This window comes from Gossypium hirsutum, chromosome D10 (genome assembly GCF_007990345.1).
Source record: "Gossypium hirsutum isolate 1008001.06 chromosome D10, Gossypium_hirsutum_v2.1, whole genome shotgun sequence".
NCBI lineage: Eukaryota > Viridiplantae > Streptophyta > Magnoliopsida > Malvales > Malvaceae > Gossypium > Gossypium hirsutum.
The window spans coordinates 16,193,007-16,217,933 of NC_053446.1; the positions used below are offsets into that span (position 1 = coordinate 16,193,007).

Genomic DNA, 24,927 nt, shown 5'->3' on the forward strand with positions numbered 1-24,927 from the left:
CTTCGGACGTTCATCTAATACAATTTAGAAGTTGCTTAACATAAACAGTAACCAAATTGCTTTGGTTTGATTTATCTTATTTTAAAAATATTAATATTTATATACATTTAAGCTTTTTCCAAGTTGAATAATTTGTTATCATTGGTAGGTTAGGTTTAAGTTGGGTCCTGATATTTTATTTTTACAAAAAGACTTGCCACTTTACACATTATTGATGAATTAAATTATTAGGTGAAGTAATGAAGTAAATACAGCCACTCAAAAGTTGGGCAGCTTCCAAACTCTGCAAATTATACATACACCATCATCCATATGATCAATATGACAAACCCTTTTTATCTCTCTAAGTGATTAACGAGAGTCAAAAGGGTTTGGTTGGGATTTTGGTTTTGGAAGAAGAAATCCATCACTACTAGATTCCATCCACATTCCATCACTGCTGTTAACCTTTGGAGAAAACTACTACCAATTTCAGCACTGCATGGGATCAGCAACTAATAAGGTAATTCAGTAATGCACACAACTAACGGAGGGGAAGCAAAACGGATGAAAATGCATACGACTACTGTATAATCTTCTAAATTTTGCTAGCTGATGATCACCACTGATCCCATTTGTTTAAGAAATCATTCCACATTTCTGTTGCTATTGATTCTCGTAAACATGAAGCAATTTGTTCCTGATACGAGGAAGCAAATTGCAGCTCAGGTTGCTCATCAAAATCAGGCAATTCATCCACTGTCGCCCCCTCAATGCTAGAAAACAACCAATCGAGTCTTTCCTCACGTCGGATGTAATTATGTAGAACACATGCCGCTATAACTATGTCCCTTTGGATATGGAAGGCATATTGTGGGGCTAGTTTGAGAATAGGAAATCGAGTTTTCAGCACATCAAAAGCCCTCTGTATGACATTTCTAAGAGAAGAATGCCGATGATTAAAGAGCTCCTTTGCATTTCTGGGTAGTTGATTGGAACCTCTATATTCATGCAGGTGATACCGAACTCCCAAATATGGTGCAAGAAATCCTTCCATGTTGGAGTAACCAGTATCAACCAGATAATATTTTCCTGGGAGCAAAAATCCAGGGTAAGTTAGTTTCACTTCCAACCAAATGACCGCAGGATAAATAAAAACTTCAGGCCAAGAAAATGAAAAATAAAAAGAGAAAATTATCTTACAATTATGTAACAAAAATAATGTAACAGAAATGTAGAACCTTATCATTATATTAATATTTATTCATTAGAAAAGCGGCAAATGTAAGTTCATCCAATTTCAACCTGCAGCTTATATTTCAATTAGAGAAGCGTAGAGCCCATCCCAGACCCCTATTTCTACAGAAAGAAAAAGGTAGAACATAAAACCTTGAGAAATCGGAGGAAAATTCTGATCAGGGTCATCTAAGACTGCTCTTAAAACTCGTGAATCGGTGACAGACCCTTCCCAACCTGGATAAACAAATATAAACTGTAGATCAAATGTGCAGGCTGCCAAAACATTTTGCGATAGAACACCTTTCCTATTTCGAAAACGAGACTGATCTTTTGCTGGGACATGTGCAGGGATGTGCATTCCATCTATGACACCAACACAATCCTGAGTGAACAAAAGTTAAGTGAATCACCAATGATGGAGATGGAATGAAAAAAAAGGAAACAGTGTTACAGATAAAAACCTTGAAATATGGGGAGAATCGATTATTATTAAGAATTTCCGGAGGAGTAGTGAAATCTGGGGGCTGTAAGAATTCCCGTGAAAGCGACTTGATTGCCTTCAAAACATTATTAAAATGACGACTTATGGTTTCACCCGAATGCTGAAACCGCTCTTGGATGACTCTGTTACGTTCATTATGACCCACAATATTTAAGAAAATCGCCAGCTGCTCCTCAATCATAACACCAGCTGTATCACGTAACATACCTCTATGTCGAAGAGTGTAACATAGCTTGTGAAAAACATGTTTATCCATCCGGAGCATCTCTCGACAAAGATCATCAGGTCCTTCTAGCACCTCATTCATAAAACCACTTCCACTAGGTAATGAAGCACAACGGGTTTGCCTAGTTATGCTATTATAGTAATAGTAACCAGCAGCTGCTGCAACTAGTTCCATCTCATCCAATTCTAAATCGAGGTCATCCATGCAAGTCGACATATCTGTGAAATAAAATAAAATAAAGCCTGTGTAATGCAATGCAAAAACGAAAAACTCGGAAAAGAAAACTAATCCACATAACCAAGCAATACTTTATGCTTTTTAAAACAGAAAGACATGGAATAGACCACTAACAATCATTTAAGATCATTAATCCAAATCAAGCAACCATGAATTCAAGGTACCATACATGCCAAAACCAAAAGACGAGACTAAAAGGTACATAAAGTAATAATGTCATTAACTATTTCATCTGTGAACTAGGCATAGAACTACACTTTCGCTGCAACCATGGCAACCTTTTATCACTCTTAAGAGATATAAATATTTCTCTAGCATTGGGGTTCTCAAACAAATCCAAAGCAAGAAAGTAAATCCGTTGATCAACACCTTGCATCTCATCTAACACCTTTATGCATTTGCTTATAGAAAACTGGTCCTCGTTCTTCATAATTGCCGACGCCCTCAATTTTGAAGCGGCTGCGATTTCTAGCATAGCATCCACTATGGCATCTCCGGTAGCTTTACGACTTCTCTTCCGCCGACCAGAACTTGATGGTGTCACGGATTGACGCTTGTTGCGTCCTTCTAGCATGTTAACATCATCACCGGAGCCCGTAGAAGCTTCATCGTCGACATAATTCATTTGTCCACTGGGATCAACTGACATGTTTTAAGCCTTGAAATGCATCAAAAATAAGCAATTTTGGTTCCAACTGTTTCAATTCCAGAATAAAAATTAGTTGCAGAACTATTTCATATTTAAAAAAATCCCTTCTAAATAAGCATTTCCACAAAACTAATATAGACATAAAATTTTCAAAAAAAAACAAAACAACAGTTGAGGACAATGGGAAAGATTTCCAGAGACATAACCGAACAATTCTTACTACAGTTTAAAAAAGTGTTACTCACTGATCTGATATTGAATTGAAACAAAGTTAGGAAATGGGAAAGATTGGAAGGGAAATGGTGGTCGAAGGGAAAAGAAAAAGAAAATTGAAGGTAAAAATGACTAGAATTTGGAAAAATGTAATAAACCCTAAGATTGTCTTGAAAAAACGATGAATGGCATTTAAAAAGAAGAAAATCCAAGAAAAAGAGAGTGAAGAGATACGAAAGAAGTAACCTGGAGTTTGAAAGTGAGAGTGAGAAACAAACTTGAGTAGTGGAGTGGAGGTGAGTTGAGTTGAACTACTTTCCCCAGAATCCCAAATTCAATTTCAGTCACAGTTCCTTATAGGGGAGGAAAACAAAATTAAAATTCTATTTTTTTAAAGAATATTATTGGAATTGGAATGATCATACATATTAATTTTCATCAACCAATCATTAATAATAAATTTTTTTTAAAAAAAAATCATTGCTATTGATTTATCATTATATGTTAATTCAATTCTGATTATCTATTTATGTATTTATAAAAATTAAGAATTAAACTATAAATTGAATTATTTTTATTGTTTGATAATGATCAGAGACTGGAGAAGATACTGTGGAAAATTGGATAGTGAAAATAAATAAAATATTAACAAAGATTATGATTTACTATACTTCTTTTCACAATAATTTCTTGGTTTAACCATAAAAGTATTTGGGTTGTGATTCAATTTAATTTCTAGCAACCTCACTTTCAATTACAAAAATTCTTGTGGTTTTTCATTTTTATGTTAAAAGTGAAACTCAAATTGTTATGTGTGATTAAATAGATTGTTCATTTTAAATTTGCTATATTTTTTTTGAATTATTCAGCTAAAGACTTTAATACTTTTCTAATTAGCTTGACATTAGATTACTTTTTCACCATGAGCAAATTCATGGTTTGTAATGTGGCACAATAGAACTCAAACAGGAACTCGTCATCTAGCATTTTTAGGGTCAGCTTAGCATTGCTTTTAAGAAATAATTTTGAGACAAAAAGTATGGTTAAACAAGATGTTTTTCGAAGAAAAGACAACTGTTTTTCAAACCCCAAAAGTGCTTCTGACAGAAGCAAAAAATCTTAGTTTCTCCCTAAAAATATTTTGTCCCAAAAATACTTCTTAAAAACAATACTTCAACCGGACCTAACAGACTATCCTAGCGTCATACTTCAACTGGAGCTTTCACCATCAAAAGTGCTTTCAAAATGTTGAATGAGGAGGAGTCTTGGAGTCTCAAAGATGAGTTATGGAAGAAAGTGTGGAAACTCCTAGGACCGCAAAGAGTTTTTTTTTCTTCTAGACTGTTCTTAGGCAGAGACTCCTTACCAATGCGAAAAGAGCTAGGCGTGGTTTAGCAGAAAACCCTTCTTGCCCAATTTGTGAACATGCATCAGAGGATATCTTACATGTCATTTGAGACTGCACATTGGCTAAAGAAGTTTGGAAATAGGTAATCTCGAAAACTCAACAGTTTAACTTTTTTTCTAACACTCTGCATGAATGGTTGTCTCTTGATCTACAGGTCAACCCAAATTCCCATGGTGGGGAAACTAGTTGGGCGTGCCTCTTCGGATTATTGGCTTGGTGCCTATGGAAGAATTGTAACCTCTTCATTTTTCAAGGAAAATCGTGGAGCCCGGAGGAGATAATTAAAGCCTCTGTGTCTTGGGCCAAACATTTCTCCTTGGCAAGCAGATAGGTTGCGGATGTTGAAATCGAATCAACCCGTGGAGAACTATTGGCAGGAGAGTAAACTTACCTCAACACAGATGGTGTCGTTTGAGTGGACTCAGGGGTTGCAACTGCAGGGAAGTGTTGCGCGACAAAAATGGTGAGTGGATTCTAGGTTACAACAAGTACCTAGGTAATTGCTCGATCCTTGATGCGGAACTTTGGGGTATTCTTGACAGCCTAAAACACATCCAACAAAGAGGCGATGCCAAGGTTGTAATTTAATCTGACAGCTTCGAGGCAGTTAAAGCTATCCACGGAAGTGTCTCGAATACCTCACACTCAACTCTAATTAGAAGGATACATCGCATCCTATCCCAAAAAAGTAGTTGGCTCCTACGCTACATTCCTAGGGAGCAAAATCAAAGTGTTGATTTTATAGCCAAATTGGCTTTTGGAGAAAAGGAAGATCTACAACTAATTGAAACCCCCCTCAGAAGCAATCTTAGCACCCATCAAAGTTGATAAAAAGAAGAATCTTTGTATTTTATTTTCCAATCTTGTAACTTAGTTTTGTAAGTTTCACTAGTCACCAAAAAAATACTAAACTAAACCTTAATCTCTAACCATGTCAATATCTAAAGTTTTGATTATTTCACAGTATTTGTGCCCTTATAGACAGTCTCAAAGATGATCCAAGCTTTTTTAACAATAGTATACTTGGAAATATGACTGAATTTTTAAGGATCCCATTAAAAATTGCATTGATCGGTTTCGAGTTAACATTAATCAGCTTATCATCACTAATAGTCCAGGTGGTTTCTAGATTAGGAGTCTTCACACCATTAATGTTGGAACATTTTCAAAAAATTTATAGTGTTCCAATAACTATAAATAAATGGGTGTAATTAATCAAAAGATAAATCTTTTGGCCATTGGTCAAAAGTTATATCATTTGATTTTTGAAAAAAAATTATAACTATTCAAACAATATTACTCGAATAGTTATAAAATTAAATGAATTATTATTATTTTTTATTTATTCATAAAGACACCTATTGAAAGATGTTTCTATGAAGAGACATGAAAATTCCTATAAATAGGAATGAGATTTTATTTGGAAATCCCACCAACAAGTTCTAAAAGTTATAAAAGTTCTTTCTATCCTTCATCATTTTCTAATATTATTAGATTGTTCTATAAAGAGTTACTGCAAAAATTCTTTGTAGAAATTAAGTTTCTTGTTATACATTACTTAGTGGTTAGTAGACTATTCTCGTTAGTGCAAAACACAAATAGTCATTGGCTTCATTATATTCTCGGGGTTAATTTTCTTGAAACTCATTTGCACACCGAAAATAGGTGGTGGCGAAAATAACCTTAAAGATAGTGGCTTGATACATGCCTTGGAGTCTTGTCTTATTTCTTCTTTTTCTATTCGAGTTCCGTTCGTGTGTTCGAGATTTTCCTCACTGGAGATTTGTACTAACAATTTTAAAGTTATATTTCATGATGACTACCACAACACATGAAAGTGGAACACTAAGGGAGTTGGCTATGGTGGCAATTTCTAACGATGGAAGAAAAAGATACACTTCGTATTATCAACTTTGAAAATTGCCTATGTTTTAGATACTTCAAGACCTGAAGAAAATGAAAACGAATATATTGCAGCAACCCAAGAAAAGCAAAAATGGGACAATGCTGATTACATGTTCATGGGCCACATATTGAATGGTTTATCTGATGGTTTGTTTGACACCTACCAAAACGAGGTCACCGCTAAAGAATTATGGGACAAATTAGAGACAAGATACATGACAAAGATGCTACAAGTAAGAAATTTCTTGTCAATCGTTTCAATAATTATCAAATGGTTGATAGTCGTTCTGTTATGGAACAATCCCGTGATATTGAAAAGATGCTGAATCAATTTAAGCAATATGATATGGAAATGAACGAAATGATTGTTGTATCCTCCAAAATAGACAAACTTCCTCCATCTTAGAAAGACTTTAAAAGAAGTCTAGAACATAAGAAAGAGGAAATATCTTTTAAGGTTTTAGTGAATCATCTTCGTATTGAAGAAGAATATCGAAAGCAAGATCAAAACCTAAATTCTGAACATGTTACGGAGGAAGTACAGACTGCTAAACCATTCAAGAGAAAGTTCAAACAGACTGATAGAGCACCTAAGTTCAAAAAGAAACAAAAGGGCTATCACGTAGACCTGTCCATGGGTTGGGCCGGGCCGGGTTCGGCCGGACCCAGAAAAAATTTTTGGCCCGCCTCCTAGGCCCGGGCCCAGCCCGGCCCGAAATATAGGCCTGAAATTTTTCCCTGGCCCGGCCCGGGAAAAATATCATAAGCCCGAGCTCGGCCCGGCCCGGCCCATTTTTTAATAAACATTAAAAAATTATTTTAAAAATAAAAAATAAAAATATTTTAAAAGTATTTTAAAATTAAAAAATAAAAATAAAAAATATATATTTATTATATTCAGGCCGGGCTGGGCCCAGACCAAAAAAGTGGTGCCCGAGGCCTGGCCCGTTTTTTAAACGGGCCTCATTTTTTTGTCCAAGCCCATATTTCGGGCCTATATTTTTACTCGAACCCTCCCATATTTCGGGCGGGCCGTCGGGTTGGGCCGGGCCACCCGGCCCATGGACAGGTCTACTCTCACGCTATCATTGTGGTAAGCTGGGACATTTCAAGAATGAATGTTATCTTCTAAGGCTGATAATAACGAAAAGGTCGTTGCAATGATATCTAAAATTAATATGGCACAAGATGATAATGCATGGTGGATTGATACCAGAGCAACCAAACATGTGTGCAGAAACAAAAGAATGTTCACAAAGTTCACACAATGTGAAAATGACAATGTCTTGTACATGGAAAATTCTTCCACCGCAACAATCAAAGGCAAAGTATCTGTTGAACTATAATTCACTTCTGGAAAGGTTTTAACCTTGAATGGTGTACTTTATGTACCAGAAGTTAGGAAGAATTTAGTGTTAGGAAGTCTATTAAATAAGTTTGGTTTCAAACTTGTTTTTGAGGCAGATAAGTTTATTTAGTCTAAGGGAGGAATTTTTGTAGGGAAATGATATATGTATGAGAGTATGTTCAAACTCAATATTATTAATAAGAACAAAAATATTATTTCTACTTATATGGTTGAATCTTCTTGTTTATGGCATTGTAGATTAGGTCATTTGAATTATAGAAAATTGAATGACATGCATAAGTTAGATTTAATTCCTATTTTTAATAATAATATTGAAAAATGTAATACATGTATGTTGACTAAAATTACAAGAAACCCTTTCCCTAAGGTTAAAAGGAAAATAAATTTGCTTGATTTGATACATAATGATTTATGTGACATGCATAATACTCCTACATTAGGTGGAAAGAAATATTTTGTTACTTTTATTGATGATTGTTCTAGATATTATCATGTATATTTATTGCATTCAAAAGATGAAGCGCTTGATAAATTTAAAGTTTATAAATCTGAAATTGAACTTCAGTGTGAATCATTTATCAAGTGCTCAAGATCGAATAGAGGTAGAGAATACTATAATCCAAGTTATTTTGAATCCACTGGAATTGCCCATCAAGTTTCAGCCCATTACATACCATAACAAAACGGTGTAGTTGAAAGGAAAAATAAAGCCTTGACTAAAATTGTAAATTCAATGTTATCATATTCAGGACTTGGACAAGGTTTTCAGAGAGAAGCTGTTCTAACAGCTTGTCATATATTGAATAGAGTTCTTAATAAGAAAACTAAAATAACCCATTTATGAACAATGGAAGAAAAGGAAACCAAACCTTAATTATTTGAAGGTTTGGGGATGTAGAGCTATTGTCAAAGTTTCAACACCTAAACGTAAAAAGTAAGGTGAAAGAGGAATTGAATGCATATTTTTAGGATATGCACATAATAGCAAGGCATATAGGTTCATGGTAATTGAACCAAATGATTCAATTTCAATTAATATTGTTATTGAATCAAGAGATGCTACTTGTTATGAAAATAAATTTAATTCTAGTTCAGTTCAAGATAATTACAGCCACAACAATTGATTCATTCTTTAAATAAGAATGAGATTCCATTAGAACAAATTGATAATTATGATGAATCTTGTCAAGAATTAAAAAGAAGTAACAGGATTAAAAAGGTCAAAGATTTTGGACCATATTCCATTTTGTTTCTTATAGAAGGAAAAGGTGAAAGTATATGCAATAAGATATCTTATTGTTATAATACGGAATCTGATCCTATTACATTTAAAGAGGCAATGAAATCTCAAGACTTTCCTTTTTGGAAAGAAGAAATAAATGATGAGATGGATTCAATAATGGGAAATCAAACTTGGATCTTAATTGATCTTCCACTGGGTTCCAAACCAATAGGTTGTAAATGGATATTCAAAAAGAAAATAAAGGTCGGTGGAACCATTGATAAATTTAAAGCAAAGTTGGTAGCCAAAGGTTTTACACAAAAATAAGGTATTGATTACTTTGATACCTATGCTCCAATGGCAAAAATTGCTACAATTAGACTCTTAATATCACTTACCTCTATATATAATTTGGTTGTTCACCAAATGGATGTTAAAACTACATTTTTAAATGGTGAATTGGAGGAGGAAGTGTACATGGAACAACCAGAAGGATTTGTTGTTCCAGGACAGGAGCATAAGGTATGTAAGCTTGTTAAATCTCTATATGGACTTAAACAAGCACCAAAGCAATGGCACCAAAAGTTTGACAATGTTGTTTTAGCTAATGGCTATAAAATAAATGAATCTGATAAGTGCATATCTAGCAAATTTGAAAATGGAAAAGGTGTCATAATTTGCTTATATATAGATGACATGCTCATTTTTTGAACAGATTTAGAACAAATAGAAAACACAAAGAAATTCTTGTCAAACAACTTTGTTATGAAGGATATGGGTGTAGCAGATATTATTCTTGGGATTAAAATAACCCGAGATGAAAGCACTATAGCTTTATCACAATCACATTACATTGAAAAGGTGCTTAAAAAGTTTGATCTTTTCAATTGTATACCAGTATCTACACCCATGGATCCTCAAATAAAATTAGTATCTAATGCTGGTAGGAAAATTGATCAATTGAAATATGCAAGTCTAATTGGTTGTCTTATGTACATAATGACTTGTACAAGACCAAATATTGCATATGTTGTTGGGAAATTGAATAGGTACACAAGTAATCCAAGTAGTTTGCATTGGCAAGCTTTGAATAGAATACTTAGGTACTTAAAGAAAACTATTAACTATGGATTGTGTTATAATGGATATCCTCCAGTTTTAGAAGGGTATTTGGATGCTAGTTAGATTACAAGTTTGGAAGACCATGCATCTACTAGTGGATGGATCTTCATTCTTAGTGGAGGAGTCATTTCTTGAGGTTCCAAGAAACAAGCATGTATTACTGATTCCACAATGGCAGCAGAATTTATTGCATTAGCCGTTGTATCTAAAGAAGCAGAATGGTTAAGAAATTTGCTTTATGATGTACCTTTATGGCCTAAGCCGATTTCACCTATTTCTGTATGTTGTGATAATTAGGCTACTCTAACAAATGCATATAGCCAAGTATATAATGGAAAGCCTAGGCACATTAAATTAAGACATAGCTATGTCCGACAATTAATCTCTGATGGAGTGATCACTATTAATTATGTAAGGTCAAGTGAAAATTTGGCGGATCCTTTGACAAAAATTCTTGCTAGAGATACAGTAAAAAGGACCTAAAAAGGGATGGGACTCAAGCCCATTAATTAGAGTCACCCATTATGGAAACTCGACTCAACGCTTGGTATAACGTCAAGTCTTGAGTTCAATGAGACAAAGTACATCATTAGTATGTGACTGTTAGCACTATAAATAAATTCATCCTAAGATTAAAGTGCTAAGTACTCGTAATGATAAGGGAAGGATAAGTAATGTACTCTTAATAGACCCATAACATATATATGTTAGAGTGTTATAATTACAAGAACACTCTTGATGGGATCTACCAATATGAGTGGAAGTGTGGTCATTTCTAGGAGCTCAAGGGCTTGGCTCTAACAGCACTTATGAAAAAATGACATAGACACATGGCCATAATAGTGTCCCTAGATACTATGCATTGATCGATGTTGAAATCATTGTGTGAGATGTGTTCGGTAATCAAATAAAATAGTCGGTTCAAAGCTTAGTCTACCATGCAATTTCGATTAACTTTAACATATTTTCACTAAGTGAAGGTTTAATTGTAAGACATCTTCCTTTATACAAATTGATTTTCAAGAATATCAAAATCTAAAATATTTTGAAAATCGGGGAAGATTGTTGGAATATTTTCAAAAAAGGTATAGTGTTCCAATGACTATAAATGAATTAGTGTAATTAATCAAAAGATAAATCTTTTGGCTATTGGTCAAAAGTTATATCATTTGATTTTTGAAAAAAATTATAACTATTCAAACAATATTACTTGAATAGTTATAAAATTAAATGAATTGTTATTATTTTTTATTTATTCATAATTATTATTATTTTTTATTTATTCATAAAGACACCTATTGAAAGATGTCTCTATGAAGATAAATGAAAATTCCTATAAATAGGAATGGGATTTCATTTGGAAATCACACCAACAAGTTCTAAAAGTTCTTTCTATTCTTCCTCATTTTCTAATATTGTTAGATTGTTCTATAAAGAGTTATTGCAAAAATTCTTTGTAGAAATTGAGTTTCTTGTTATACATTGCTTAGTACTTAGTGGACTATTCTCGTCAGTGCAAAATACAAATAGTCATAGGCTTCATTGTATCCTTGAGGTTAATTTGCTTGAAGCTCATTTGCACACCGAAAATAGGTGGAGGCGAATATAACCTTAAAAATAGTGGCTTGAGACACTCCTTGGAGCCTTATCCTATTTCTTCTTTTTCTGTTTGAGTTCGTTCGTGTGTTCGAGATTTTTCTCACTGAAAATTTATACTAACATTTAAGTTGATATGAGCCTCCCAAGCAGTTAAAATAGAGCACCAAGATGTAATGTTCATTAATTTAATAAATGCACTCATCCTTATTCTCTAGTAAGCGTAATTGGAGCTATTTAGTATATGGAGTCTCGAGATCAGTCATTCTTTCATCTCTTAAGCAATTCAAAATAGACATTTCACTTAATTCATCAAATTTCCAGCATATAAGGTCTCGAGATTAATGATCCTTTCATCTCATAAGCAATTCAATTACAGAGTTTCTAGCATACGAGATCTCGAGTTGCAACTAACTCTGTGCAAATAGCCTAGCACGTTTGGTTTCAAGTTTCAAATCAAAGATGAGTGAAGTAAGATAAATTGAAGGATAAAAACACAGAACATAAATGTTGACACCATTTTTTTTGGATGGAAAACGGGGTCGACTTGGGTTTTTGAAAATGAAAACGAAAACGGGAGTCGCCACCAATCCTTTTTTATAAAATGTGATTGGATCACCTCGAAAAGTGGTTGTTTTTAATAAAAGGTTTGATTTTATTAAAACAACAAGTTTGGTCCACGAAACTCAGAAAACGGGTTCGGGAGTCGATTACGCACGAGGAAGGATTAGCACCCTCGATACGCCCAAAATTGGTACCTAGTTGATTACTTAATATCTTAGTGTCGAAGATTGAAAACTTTAAAGAAATTTAAAGTACGATCCTTTAAAAAAAAACTCGAATGGCATGGATTAAAATTCAAGAGGAAACTTGGCAATTTGGTTAAACGAGAAATCGAAACCCAGCACCTTAGGGCACGTTCCTCGAATTTCCAAACGTAAAATATTGCCTTATTTTGAAATTTTTATGAAGGATATTAAGCCATTTGAATGAGAAAAATTGACACCCAGCACCTTAGAGCGTGTTTTCTCGAATTTCCAAATGCTAAATATTGCCTCAATTTGAAATATTCTCCTTTTTTTGAAATATGGTATTTATATGCATGATGGGATAATAAATAAAATAACGCGACTAAAAAAAATAATATGAGCACAAAAATGAATAATAAATAAAAAACAAATCACTCATGAATATACAATAACAAGTAAATAAAAAAAACTAAAGCATTAAATAAATGGACATATAAATAATTAAATAAATGAAAAAAAATAAAGAAAATAGATAAAAAAATTATAAAATATGAAAATATATAAGTACATATAAAATATATAATATATATATGAAGGTATTCATATTTTAATACGTAATATATATATATAAGTATGTATGGACATATTCGTGAGAAAAACAGGAAGAAAAAAATGTATATAGATATATATCTATATAGAAAAAAATGTATATAGAAAAAAATGTATATAGATATATATGTATAGATATGTATATAAATAAAAAAATATATGAATATGTATGTATCTATTAAATAAGTTACTAGATAAATATATATGCGTGTATACATATAGATTATAAAAATGTATATATATATAGGAATCTAAAAGAGTTTATACATATAATGATTTAAAATATATAATATATTAAAAGAATTAAATAAATAGTATGCAAAAACAATTTATAATAAACAATAAATAAGAAACTCAAAACAAATAATAATAAAGGAAACCCTATTTTAAAATGATAAAAAAATAAAATAAAATAAATGGACTAGGGACGATACTGAAACCAAATCGAATCTGGAGGTTTTAATTGCAAAAACCATAAACAGGTCACTTAGGGATTAAAATGGCGCTCGCACAAAGAAAGAAGGACTAATTGGGAAATATACCCCAGTCCTAGAGTGCAATGTTCCAGCGCAGAGGACTATATATGGTCAAAGGACCTGATTGGAGTAGAAATAAAGTTTTCGGCCCAAATCGAAAAGAAATAGGAAGTTGGATTGCACTTCCACGCAAGATGGAGGGACTAAATGCACAAATTACCCATTAAGGCAAAGCATGCACAGATTCCCCCCCACCAAATGGCACCGTTTCTCTTATCCCCATTTAAAACAAAAAAAAAAATTATAACTTCATTTTATCAGTGTTTTAAAGAAAAAAAAAACTGAACCTATCCTCTCCCTTTCAAGGTTCCCAGCAGCCAAACATGGCCCACGCCGGCGAGCGGCGGTTCCAAAGGCCAAAGCTCCTTCACGAGCGGTGGTCGGAGCGAGAAAAGGAGGGCTTTTTAACCCCGTTCTCGACCTCCACCTTAAGGCCCGGTCCTCCAGACCAAACAAGCCGAAACAAGGAGAGACCTTTCGTCTCCTTCTCGGTCCGATTCCAACACCGAAGATGGTCTCCGGCGACGGGCTTTCGAGACCGGTAAGTGTCCCTTTTCTTTCTTTTTCGTTTTGTTTTTTTAATTTCAAAGAGTAGTAAAAAAAACAGAAAATAGAAGAATATATAAAAAAAATTATTAAGAACAGAGAAAGAAATTTGGAGTCAACCTTTTCAATTTTTTTGATCTGCTCCCTTTTTTTTTTTGAATACAGATTTTGGTGGCTTTTATAGCCAAAAGATAATCCTAAAAATCTATTTCCTATTTTATTTTTATCATTTCTGTCCAATATTGATACTGTTGCTGCTGTTGTTCCCCTTTCTTTGCTTTGCTTGCAGGTACTGGTGAAGTCAACGGGTATTGGAAGAATAAACCTAGCCTTTTTGGTGCAAAACTGGTCGTGCTTCGGGCGTTGAGTGCGCTGCAAATGCACGAGGAGACGTACGGCGCACTGAGGCTGCTGGTTGTGAGCTGAATTGGGCTAGGGTTTTGCCATCTTGGGCCTCTGTTGTGTTTTTATTTGGGCTACGGATTTTGTTTTAATTTTGTTTATTATTGTGTGTTTTGTGTTTAAGGTCAGGGTAGAATTGGGCCCGTACAATAAAAACTCCGCAATGTATTTTAAGTTTAAAGAATTGGGAAAGTATCCAAATCTGTTTTCATGAAACCGTTTGCAGATTTGTCATGTTACTGATGAGCCATTTGAATATCTACTTTTCAACCTTAAAAGAATGGAAAACCATTTGCAAATTTGTTTCAACTGTCTTGAATTTTGGCTTTGACGATTTCCCTTCTCCGCTGCCCCATCTTCTCCTCTAATACCATCGCCTTTCTAAGCCTCCTTCCTTCGTGTGATGAAAATTCCCAAATGAACCCAATAAAACCCAGAATATTTGAAGGGTTTTGTCGAATTACAAATGAACAAAATCTTACAAACCAAGTTGCTTCAAGAGCTTTTTGTGCCAAGAAAAATCTGGATTTTTATTGGGGGCAAAAAGGAATTGGTTTTTATTTTAGTTTACAAGTTTTTTTTATATATATAATTTTCTACAGTTTTAAATTTTTTAGATTTTTAAGAACAAAATCTCACAAACCAAGTTGCTTCAAGAGCTTTTTGTGCCAAGAAAAATCTGGGTTTTTATTGGGGGCAAAAGGGAATAGGTTTTTATTTTAGTTTACAGGTTTTTTATATAAATAATTTTCTAAAGTTTTTAAATGTTTTAGATTTTTAAGATTTTCACTTTTTATTTTCAAGATCATCATTTCCTTTTTTTAATGGAGTTACAGAAAATAGCATAACAGTTGACAGGGAAAAAAATGTAGTAAATTGAGACCAAAAAACCTCATCAGTATCAAATTGGGAAAAAGGTGTCAAATTCAAGTAGCCCTAAATAAAACCGATGAGAAATTTCTTTTAAAAAACCAAAATAACAGTTCATTGTTCAGGAATCACAGCTTTATCCCAGACGAAACCACGCACTTAAACATAGAAAACCAAACGTTCATACGCTTAATTACATGATGCCTGCCTGCCTACGTTCTTTCTGCTAATATTATTCCTGCAAACGCATTGCGGACTAATTTTTCAGTTTCGGAATATCTAAAGCCAGCAGTTATCGGGTCCCAAACTACAATCATATTATCTACACTTTCTTACGAGGTAGAACTTTGTTTAAATGCAGGTAAGGGATAGAACACAGGCACCCTTTATTCCAAGGTTTTCAACAGCCTAAATAAACCCGCTGCCTCTCTAATCCTTGAAAACTCGATGCAGAAGGCTTGAACTTCGATAAACAGATCCTTAACTGAAAATGTAAATCAAATGTAGGTTATTATGCAAACATCATAGATTGTTGATGTTCATAGAAATGACAACCAATATAAAATCTGACTAAAACTGAAATACAATACTTACCATCAATAATTCTGTTTCGGATTAAACTCTGCAAGAAAACACATACGAGTCGCACAAGCCTATTCTGCATGTACTTATCCTGAAATTTACAACGATTGTAACATGTGATGCACTAAACTTTGTTTCAAAGCACAGGGAACTAATATGCAACAGAAAAGTTGAACATTTTAACTTTGTATAAATTCTCAACAGATATTCTATCCCCTCAGAAACAGCATTCATAAAGTCAAATCCCAACAGATCAGACTAATAAATCGAGAGTAATTATTGGGTCAGAATTTTGATGATTTTGTTCTTGTTGGCTGTGTGCCACTGCCCATTAAACTAAGCTTTGATTTGAACACTGTTAGTGAGGGAGAAAGCTTTCCTATTCAGAAAATCTTTCCACTCCCTCTTTAGTTGGCAATTTCGGCACGTCAACACAAACCCGAGAGCACAACTGAAAATCAGCCAAAAGAAAGGCCCAACTTTGACATCATGAAGAGCATGCCAAATTTTGAAAATGAAGTTGCATCTTAGAAGCTCCTTTTCTTTGTCAACTAACTGGAAAAGCATATTGTTTAATTACGGTACACATTACAAAATTGAAAAAAATTATAATAAACAAGATCTTGTAATCATAAAAATTTATATCATTCTGTATATGGAATAAGTACACTTATATCAAACATTCAAATAAAGAAAGAAAGCCTCTTGGTAAACCTGAAGAATCAAAGGAATAAATACTGCTGCAGTAGCTAAAGACTAAATGGGTATAATCTAAATTGAAGAGCAATTATCACTTGAATGAAAATAAAGGTAAGAACTTGGAAGAAAACACTTCAATTACAATGGTCAGGTAGATAAAACATTAACACTGATAAAATAAGAAAAGGGAAAATTAAGAAAGAAAAGGAAACCAGACAATGAAAATGGAGGGTAAATCATATGCACCAAAAAAGCTCAATGCCAATCAAGGCATGGCATCAATCTGACAGTTGACGGAGCAGATTTCACAACCTTTCTAATTGGTGACCAGTGACCAAAACAAAGATTGTAGTTTTATGTATTTCCTTAAAGTCTGGTTAATTGCCTCATTGACTGTTCGAATTAGAAAAAGGGGAAAACTTAGCTACAAGGATAAAACTTGGGATAATGTGTAATTTGTACTTCTTGTAAGCTAGAAGCACATTTAAGTAACAGATAGAAGTTTGACGCTGATTAGTAAGTTTAAAATAGCACAGCAGCTCTGCACTCTTCCCTAACAAATTCTACACGTGAAAATAAACTGTCTTCAGGTGCCTACATGGAATATCTAAAATGGTTGACTTCCATCAATTGGTGAAAATTTCAAGAGGAACTTTGGCCATGGAAACAAACTGCAGTTAATGGGTCATCTTCCCAATCTGGTTTTGCCTTTCACTTTATCATGTCTCAACACTCAGTCAAATACATAGATTATCATCTTTTATATACCATCAATCCAGTCCCATGTCATTAAACCAATAGAATTAACTGACATACTCAAGACGAGAAGGAGATAGGTCCAAGATGAAATTTCTCATTTTCATACACATATATACACAACACACAAGACACACATGCACATAAACACACTATATATATGGGAAGTACCTTGATGTTTTCACAGGATGATATACAATTAGTTATGTATGTACGAACAAATTCCTTCGGAAGTTCAACAGCAGTTGTAAGCCGGTTCACAACTTCCATTGAGTGTAGACTCATGTCCATGTTAACAAGAACTGTAAAATACCTGGACAAACCATTTGAATGAATATTTTCACATTAAAAAAAAAAACAGAAAATTAACATGTTACAAAAGAGCATGTTGATTGGAATGTATTAAACAGAATTTCACTGAGTCACCAAATACACACTCAGCAATTTCTGGAGAATTTATCAACTTGATAAGAACATCAACAGCAATAAGCGGATTACTTTCCACCAATTCCTGAAATAAAGGGAGTGCCATTAAGACAGTTTTTTTTTTTTTTTAAATCAAGAACTGCTAAGACAGAATAATAATAACTTAAGAGACAAACTGTAGAATTCTTAAATAACATACAGGTAGCTTTCTTGGAGTCAATCCACAGTGATAGACAAGTTTAGGGTCATTAGCCAGCTCCACCAGGACTTGCTGAACAGAAAAAGACAAGTTCAGTCTATTCCCAACCACAATAATGAAGCCAAGTAAAGATTCGGCCACTAGAAAGAGGTTTTTAAACTAGCAGATTAGTATACATCTTCTGCATTTCCCCATAAATATGATGAACCACGTCAGACAAGTGCCACTTCACCAAGTAAGCATATTTTGACATATACTTCATTGTGGATTTATGTCCAAGGACCCAAACAACATCAAATCACAGACTCTATACATAGACACACGCATATATATATGTATGTATGTATGTATGCTAACTGAATAATTCAATTTTGACTTCATTTTTATGGGTGAATGGATTTATGGAAAACATAAAAACCTACAAGTTTTTCAGATCCACCAGAGGTAAATAGGACAACAAACAAATTTCTTTTACCATGTACAGCTGTAACACAATTAAAAGAGAGTAACAACTACCGAGCCTTTTCCCATTATTGTAGGTATCTCGATTAAATCACATCTTCTAACAAAAGCATCTATAGGTCTTCTCTGTGATATGGACAACATCAGGACACGTGGAATTTATAGCCCGAAAAGTAAAAAAATAAGTTAGGGTGACTGTCAAAGTGTACAAGCCAGTTGCGCTACGGGCATGACGGTTGTAAGACAGGAAGCAAGATAAGTGCAGAAAGGGCGGAAACAAAAGATAAAGAAGGAAAGGAAATGTAAACAGACTAATGAGCTGCAAATGATAGCACTCAAGCTAGAGAGTGAGCAGAATGCCCTATGTCAGTGGATTAGAGGTGAGCAAAACTCGATTCGATTTGAAAAAATCGAAACAAAATTCGAATTTCGAGTTATTCGAATTATTCAAGTCAACTCGAATAAATAATTCGAGTTTCAAGTTCAAATCGCGTTGAATTTTATAATTCGAATAACTCGAATAATTCAAATAACAAATTGGTATAAATACCCTTTTGATTCCTATCAAGTTTGAAAATGAGCAAATTGGTTTTATCATACTAAAGTACTTTTCTTTTATTTTGTTTTGAAAAAGTTTTCAAATATATATGATTTCAAATTTATGTGCTCTAACATGGAATTAGTTATATTGTAACAAGATTTTAATTTGACATGCTTAATTTTTTAATTTGACTCGAACAATTTTACTCGGTTCGACTCGACTCAAATTTCATTTCACTTGACTCGACTCGATTTGATTCGAAAAAATTTCAAATCGAATTAGGATGATAAAATAAGACTCGTCAACTCGAAATTTTTTCACTCGATAAAAAACCACAAGCTTTTTCCTTGATTTTTCGAAAAGGTTAGATTCTATGATAAAATCTTACTTAGAGTTACATTCTAATTGCAGATTTTAATCTTATAACAGACCTGATTAGACTACCACAAATCCTATCATCCAATTCTTCTATGCTACAAAAAAAGTCTCAGATATTGAAGTTGATAAGGTTCAGTGATCAAAGCCACTAAATATATACTCAACAGTATACATTTAAGCATTTTCAGTATGTATGCTCTATTACGATACCATGGGTTCATGAAAATTTAAAGTAACTGGTGTTTATTAGTCCCAATGAACTTATCACTCAATAAAAACAAGTCATGTAGCTTTGCATAAATAAATGAAAATCACATTGTTACTAAATGAGCAATTATTAGATTGAAGGGTATAAACCTCTTGTTGGTTAGGTGCAAGTGGTCCCCTCAAAGCTTTTGCAATTAAATCTCTCACTGCTGCTCCTCTACTAGTATCAGCACACATTCCTTGATCCCATTGAAGCTCATGATTGTTATCAGGATTGAGCCACACTAGCTGAAAAATTCTTGACAGGTAAAACATGTGAACTCCACTAACCTATTAAATAATAGCCCTGAAAAATGTTTTACCTCCTCATCCACAGGGAACCTAGGTGGAAGAGGCCTGATCCAATGAGGAATTAACCCCTCCAACGACAAATTTGCTATCAATCCACTTAGGGCTTCATCTCTGTCCCCAGATCCAAGCTTAGATTTGGCTCCAGGTTCTAAGTCAAACCTAATGAGAAAAAAACAATGCATGAAAAATTTATTAAATGGAAAATCAAATAAGGAATAAAAACTTAAAAACAAAGAAGAAATACAAATCTTGAGAAACACACTCTGCTGAATTTGCATCACAACCAGGAGGAACATCAGGATCTGCCAAAACATTTTTCACTGCAGTGCTTTTTAATAAGCAAGCATACGGTTCAGGATGGGCTTTCTCCAAATATTGCTTTTGTAACTGCTCTTTTTGTGGGAAAGTCTAATGTAAAACATATAAAAGAGAGTATTTATCAGATGAATGGAAACAAAAATCATAAAGAGAACGGATTATTGATAAAAAGGACAATGCCTGCACCAACTTGGCAGAAGAATAAAACTTAACCCAAATAAGAGCTCAAAGTTTATTTTTTTTATCAAAAACAGTTGTAACTACATGACAAACTTACTTGGGATGAAGGATCAAATTTCTTGATGTACTCTGAAGCAGATTGTTTAAGAAACTGCAAGAAAAAATTCAACAGCAAACCGATCTCTCTGAAGTATGGGAATTACTATAATCAGCTATAGATAACAAAATACAGCTATCTAACCCATGGCAGAGCAGAGCAACAAGCTTTACACAATAAACACCTACAAAAATCAAACAAGTATCCATCCAAAGGAATGCACAAAGTAACACAAACAACAAATGCATGCATTTTCTAGAACCAAAATTGTTACATGATTGGCAAAATGTCAAAATGAAGAAAATAAATTGCTAGGACAGAGAAGTCCAAAGTGATTTTTCCTTTCTTAATTCCATTCTTCAATTTAAGGAAATATAGTCTTTTGCAGGCAGATTCTTAAAAGAATTCAAATCACCATCTATGGTTGGTGATTAGAACTAATCACACAGGAAGAAGCAGCCAAGAAAATGCAACTAAATTTGAAAATCTCCCAACTTGAAAATGTGGCAAAGGGGGCAGAGAGAGATAACCAACCTCTTTACTACTGTTGGAGTTGCCAAAGCCTAGCAAATGGAGGATAAATGCCCTTTCATAATTTTCAGCTCCCTCATCACATGCAGCCTGCAATAATATCCAGAAGACATAACAGACATAATAGAGATGATTGTTTAAGTCATATAAGCATCGAGAGAAATATAAGGGGGGATTAAAGGAAGAAAAGAAGCCAGATAAAATATCATTAACAATGGCAAGAGGAAACAACTTGTTCTTATTCTTCTTTTACTTATGAGGTTGGAAAGAACCCAAGAAGCAAACTAAATGCATTCCTTGAAATATTAGAACAATAACAATGGTGCAAGTTTAGTTTTCTTTTTCATTTTTTTAAGAAAAATTTGTCTACGTTTCACGCTTGCAAAGTAAACCTCTTAGAGACTTTGACTGACACAGAAATGCTTAATATGATAGAATAGCCACAAGAAAATTTCAAACATTCCAAAATAGCAAAATCACACAGAAAATGTTGCAAAGAGAAGCCTGTCCCTAATAGTATAATATGTTTTCCCGCACACATCTAGAGAATAAATTAAATAACATGAAAGGATAACCACAATAAAGCGGGCTTAATACATATAAAACATAAAACATTTGCCAAACTTGAAAACAAGAAACATAACAAAGAACAAAAGAAAGCGGCTTACATTTACAAGAAAAGATATAAATGGGTTTGCAGCAGACTTTTGAGAGGAATAGCTTCGATGAAGAATAGCAAATGCAACCAATCGTTCAGTAGAACTGAGCATCATTTTGTCCTGGAATTATTCAAGCTCCATTTAGTCAACAATCAATCCAAACATGTCAGTAGGAAACATGCTCACTTTGCAAAGAACCCTTATAAACTTCATAATAAGTTAAAAGATACATAACCTAGTAGGCAGCCTTGAATTATGCAAGAACCGAAGGCTAAAAATGGAGCAATTACCTCCAATAGGAAGTTACATATGGATAATATTATCTCATCCTTTATCCTTAAAAAAGACACTTGTATAACTTTATTATTTTCAATTGAAACCATAGCTTGTAAAAAGAGTAATATAAAAGGTCAGGTAAAACAGAAGGACAACACTTTTATCTGCCTTTGCCTTTTCAAAAAGATACTGCCAGGTGCCAAAGCCTACACCTTGCCTAGATGGTTCCAAGGTGTTTCTAGTGGCTAGGAGCTTTGCCTTAGTACACTGAATATATTCTACAGGAAAAATAGAACTAAAAATGTATAGCACATGAATGAAGCACTTCACAATATTCGCTGTAACCAAAAATGAAATCCAATTACCACTCAAGATGAACTTTTGTTTAATGTTAACATATACAATGCATTAATGGTAAACAGTCATTAAGTCTATTGTTTTACTTGAACCTTAATTATCACTCACAATTTGGAGCAAACCAATGAAGTATATTCAAAAGTGAAGAGATGTGGGAGAAAAGTAACCCACCTAAACTGGAGTCTTTCATCACTTTAGGTGTTTTATTTCTCACATTCATGAACACAATAAAACATGAGCAAAAATCCACTCGCATAAATTTCAGAAACCTTTTCTCCTCATCACTTAATTCAAAAACAAACAATTTGAAGTAAATTCAATTCCACTCTAAATTAGGCCTCTAACCAATTTACGCCTATAATATCTCCTAAAACAAGACACACCAAACTTATACTTAGTACTCTATTTATTTAAGATTTCTGTGGTGTGAAAGAGAAATGCAAGGATGGAGGAAGGGAGATGGAAAATGAAAAAATTGAGTTTAACTCAAATTTGGTAGGAGTGATTGCCCTTTTTTGTCCATACTAACAAATACAATCTTACGAAATTGGAAGACTAGAGATAAAAATAAGCATCATGTGTGTTAAGTATTGCCAACTTAAAACCCTAGTCAACTTCTTTTGAAATTGGAACCATAGATCTATCAGATATGAAGATCAGCAAGGGAGCATTCCATCCGATATCAATTTCATCTCCTGTTTTATTAACCCTAATTTTCAAATTCACGTTATATAGTACCATGATCTAACACTATGTAACTGAATTCCCCAAAATCAATAACAATTAAGTAAACAAATTTCACAGTATTTCAGCTAGCCTTTTCAATTTAAAAAGGAAAATTTAAAAAAAAGTAACAGATTCTGAACAGCTAGAAAAGAAATCCGGAATAAACCCTAAAAATGCTGTAAAACAAGTGAGAAGCGAAGAAAATCAAATAAAAAAGAAAAACCAAAGACCCTGGAGAGAGAGAGAGGGAGAAAAAGGGGAAATGACCTGCAATAAGAGTGAAAGAGAATAGCAGACATTGAAATGCCGGAGCTTGGGATTGGTGAAGAATTCAGTGAGCATCTCTTCGATTGATTTCTGCTCAGATGAAGATTTCAATAAGTTGAGTATCTTACACTGTTCTTCAAAGTTCAGCATCTTCTTCCCCATTTTTTTGGTCCTTTGAATGAATTTTCTTCTAGTATTGAAGCAAGCAAAGAAGAGTACACAGATTTCTGTTCAGCTGTTTTGGTATTGCTAAGCGAAGTAAATCTATACTATATACATATATCTATGCTTATTCTTTTATTCTCTTCAATGAAGAATAGACCCTCATCCGCCGGATCGCCACCCAAATTGATTTTGAAATCCCTAATTTCATTCTGATCCAGCCCAACCCAGTTTCGATCGGTCCAAATATAATCAATATTAATTTTTTTAACTTTTAATTATCCATTAAATAAATAAAACTTTAATTAAATGTATCCATTTGATTTAGTTTAAATAAATTATTATCTATATCATTATTTTTTAATTTATTCAAATAAATAAATATATTATTATTTTTCACAAATACCATGAAATGAACATGCGAAAAATGAATCCCAACCCAATTTTATAAAAAGGAAAAAGAAAAATGGAGTTACCTTGATCATGTAATGTCAAATTAGGCCAAATTACCAAAAAAAGCCCCTTTTTTTAATAATTACGGATATGGGCCGGTTTTTTAATTATTTACCGGAATGGGCCATTTTCCGCGAAATCGCGGCCACGCCAGCGCGATGTCGGGGTACATGACAGGAGATCGCGTCCACGTCAGCACGACCTGCCGACGTGGAAGGAAATCGCGTCCTTGAGGAAGCGATTTCCTTCCACGTCAGCAGGTCGCGCTGACGTGGACGCGATTTACCGACGTAGCGCGGTACCGGGGACGCGATTTTGACGCTGATTTTACGTTTGTGTTTTCTGGCTTTTAAGGTTTAGGGTGCAGGCTTTTTAGGGGTTAGGGGTCCCGGGAAAAAAATTTTCGAGTTGACGTATCCGGTCAAATAGTGGGAAATCGCTTCTACTATGATGCTATTTGAGAAGAAATTGTGAAATCATAGCCTCGTGGGCGCGATTTCGCTACAGTGGTCATGTAAGAAATAATTTTTTTTTACGTTTTCTGAGCAAATAGTATAAAATCGCTGATACAAGGATGCTATATTGGGCAGAAATTGTTAAATCGCGCCCTCGTGGACGCGATTTTGCTACAGTAGCAAGTTTGGGCTGAGGCTATAAATTAGGCAAAAAATGTTCCATAGAATGCATAACTCACAGCAGAACGAGTCTGAGTTTGAAAGAATAGTGGATGTGGAGATGTTTGCATCATGAACGGCGACGGAGTTTGAAAGCCATGCGTTGCTGGCGATTGGTAAAAAGGAGAGCTCCCCGACGGCCCCCCTTGCGACCCCTCCTGCGGCGATGGCCTAGTTATCGGTGGTCCGCTCGGCATTACAGGAAATGGAGCTGATCTGGGCATTTGGCTCCAACCTGCCATAGGAT

General features: G+C 34.1%; 2 protein-coding genes across 3 annotated transcripts; both read right to left on the reverse strand.

The window, feature by feature from the left end:
* Positions 1 to 240: 240 nt before the first annotated feature.
* Positions 241 to 3,449, reverse strand: LOC107914463 (uncharacterized). The gene is made up of 5 exons (XM_016843383.2): positions 3,292 to 3,449; positions 2,553 to 2,878; positions 1,680 to 2,164; positions 1,369 to 1,600; positions 241 to 1,071 (listed from the first exon to the last, which is right to left on the reverse strand). Exons 2-5 carry the CDS (start codon positions 2,830 to 2,832, stop codon positions 599 to 601), a joined length of 1,470 nt encoding a protein of 489 aa, XP_016698872.1. The 5' UTR covers positions 2,833 to 2,878; positions 3,292 to 3,449; the 3' UTR covers positions 241 to 598.
* An 11,997-nt stretch (positions 3,450 to 15,446) lies between these two features.
* Positions 15,447 to 23,813, reverse strand: LOC107914462 (CCR4-NOT transcription complex subunit 11). 2 transcript variants are annotated; one of them, XR_001688880.2, is made up of 13 exons: positions 23,392 to 23,775; positions 21,775 to 21,885; positions 21,110 to 21,196; positions 20,576 to 20,629; positions 20,243 to 20,388; positions 19,992 to 20,139; positions 19,780 to 19,917; positions 18,042 to 18,113; positions 17,854 to 17,927; positions 17,588 to 17,729; positions 15,974 to 16,052; positions 15,716 to 15,863; positions 15,447 to 15,617 (listed from the first exon to the last, which is right to left on the reverse strand). XR_001688880.2 is itself a non-coding variant. In XM_016843382.2 (12 exons), the coding sequence occupies exons 1-12, from the start codon at positions 23,551 to 23,553 to the stop codon at positions 15,766 to 15,768; spliced, it is 1,311 nt and encodes a 436-aa protein (XP_016698871.2). In that variant the 5' UTR covers positions 23,554 to 23,813; the 3' UTR covers positions 15,447 to 15,765. The 2 variants fall into 2 exon arrangements, 1 of the variants encoding a protein (XP_016698871.2); XM_016843382.2 differs by having other exon boundaries at positions 15,447 to 15,863; positions 23,392 to 23,813.
* Between the last annotated feature and the right edge of the window lie 1,114 nt (positions 23,814 to 24,927).

Bases quoted from the DNA above. Each gene is read 5' to 3' on its own strand.
- LOC107914463 (XM_016843383.2), bottom strand. From the start codon at position 2,832: ATGTCAGTTGATCCCAGTGGACAAATGAATTATGTCGACGATGAAGCT. The intron at 2,165-2,552 runs GTGTTGATCAAC...TTTATTTCACAG, and splicing joins GGTGTTAGATGAGATGCAAG to ATATGTCGACTTGCATGGAT. The intron at 1,601-1,679 runs GTTTTTATCTGT...TTGTTCACTCAG, and splicing joins GATTCTCCCCATATTTCAAG to GATTGTGTTGGTGTCATAGA.
- LOC107914462 (XM_016843382.2), bottom strand. From the start codon at position 23,553: ATGGGGAAGAAGATGCTGAACTTTGAAGAACAGTGTAAGATACTCAAC. The intron at 20,389-20,575 runs GTAAGTTTGTCA...GTTTTACATTAG, and splicing joins AATTTGATCCTTCATCCCAA to ACTTTCCCACAAAAAGAGCA. The intron at 20,140-20,242 runs GTGTGTTTCTCA...TTTTCTCATTAG, and splicing joins TGTGATGCAAATTCAGCAGA to GTTTGACTTAGAACCTGGAG.